We start from the raw sequence: 1,690 nt of genomic DNA, 5'->3' as shown, positions 1-1,690 counted from the left end.
AAGAAAGAAAGAAAGAAAGAAAGAAAGAAAGAAAGAAAGAAAGAAAGAAAAGAAAAAGGAGAGAAGGCCAGATGACGGGGTCGGAGACCAGTGGTTATGAGAGTCTGGTGAGGGGGAGTGGAGGAGGTGTCATGGAATAGATGACACTGAGCTGGGGGTACAATGAGGGGGGCAAGCCAGGAGGGAGGCCTGGGGAGGGAGTGTTGGACTGGACCCTTTGTCTCCCAGCAAAGGTGATTTCGTGGACCCCTGCTTGGGGGACCTGATCTCCATTCTGAAGATGCCGAGGTGGTTGAAAGGACTGCTGGCTTTCCTGCTGAAGCCTGTGGTGAGAGCACAAGGAGTGGAGAGCTGGGCTGGGCTGGGAGGGAGCCTCTGGGACTCCTCCCCTCTTGCCTTAGCCTCTCTTGGTTTGGGCAAGCATGGCCTCCTCTTCTCTCCACCCCCTACCCAGACTCCTCTCCTCTCCCCATGCCCTGCAATCTTCAGCCAGCTGCATGCTGACAGAGGGGCTGACCTGGGACCTGGGGGAAGGGACAGAGGGAAGAGGCACAGGTGTTGGCCTGAAGAAGATTGTGTACACTCAGCCCAGAACTGAGTCACTGACACTGTGTTTGTCCTTCGGCAGCTCCCAAGGGTAGCAGGTTTTCTTAACAGCATGAAGTCCCGGTAAGGACATTTCCCATGCCCAGATCTTGCCGCCTCTTCCCCTGACCCAGGGTTAAGTGGTTTCTGATGGGAAGAGCCGAGGGAAGTCTCTTCTGAGGCTGGAAGTGGCCCAGCCAGGGCAGCAACCTCTGTGGCTTCCAGATGGGACCTTGAAGTTTGTCTTCACAGGGTCTAGGTCTGGCTAGAGAAGAGGGGCCTGAAGGAGATCACAGGATGACACAGGGTGCAGAGGAGAAGACCTGGCTAGGGGAGGGTAGAAAGGACCAGGAAAGGAAGCATCCTGGAGGCCCAGGGGAGAGAGGGCTACTGGGGAACCCGTGAGAGACGCTGCTCTTAGAGGTCTGATGGGAACCAAGCTGCACTGGGTCCTGCTGTCCCCTTAGTGGCCTGGGTGGGAAAAGCAGGCCATAAACGGCCTCATTTTTAAGCCTTTGACGGCTCTGGTGGGAGTCGGGCCTGCTCCGGGCCTGGCTCTGCTATAAAGTCACTAAGTGACACAGTCTAAATCCCTCTTGGGGCCTGATTGTCTCTACAGGACATGAACTTAGGGCTTTGAACTTCTTTCCTGTGCTACCTCCCTCTTGGAGCTCCCCTAGTTGAGAAGGGTCTGTGGAGGAGTGAGATCTGGGAGGTGCTAAGAGTAGGGGTGTGATGTTGCTACTCCCCATGGCTGTGACCTTGATGGCCAGTGACCTCCTTTCCTCTGCCCAGGTCGGCCGGCAAGCTCTGGGAACTGCAGCACGAGATCGAGGTGAGGCCAGAGGTCCTAGACTAGAGTTGGGTGAGGTGTGGGGCGGAACTAGACAGGGCACCTGCCAGTGGGATCTCTTAGCCACCGGTCCCTCTGGTCCCCTGGAGTGGCCTGTCATTTCCCCTTCCACTCCCCGGACTGGTCTGCTCAGGCCCTGCTCTCTGATCCTCACTCGCCTGGGTGCTGACTCTTGGTGGCTGGTCAGTCTGTGGCTCCTGTCCTGGATGCCTCTCTGTCCCCCTCTCCCCCCCCCCCCCCCCCCCCCCCGTG

The 1,690-nt window shown here is 57.6% G+C and overlaps 1 protein-coding gene across 1 annotated transcript in view; it reads left to right on the top strand.

The window, feature by feature from the left end:
- LOC103670754 (fatty-acid amide hydrolase 1) overlaps positions 1-1,690 on the top strand; it is an 18,030-nt gene that overhangs the window by 12,933 nt on the left and 3,407 nt on the right. The window contains exons 10-12 of the mRNA XM_040627343.1: positions 229-328; positions 629-669; positions 1,381-1,420. Coding sequence (XP_040483277.1) covers positions 229-328; positions 629-669; positions 1,381-1,420 — 181 coding nt within the window. The remainder of the gene's footprint in view (positions 1-228; positions 329-628; positions 670-1,380; positions 1,421-1,690) is intronic.

Source organism: Ursus maritimus, unplaced genomic scaffold (genome assembly GCF_017311325.1).
Source record: "Ursus maritimus isolate PB19 unplaced genomic scaffold, ASM1731132v1 scaffold_12, whole genome shotgun sequence".
NCBI classification, from domain to species: Eukaryota; Metazoa; Chordata; class Mammalia; order Carnivora; family Ursidae; genus Ursus; species Ursus maritimus.
Note: the sequence above shows the minus strand (reverse complement) of the source record. Positions and strands in the feature narration are given on the sequence as shown.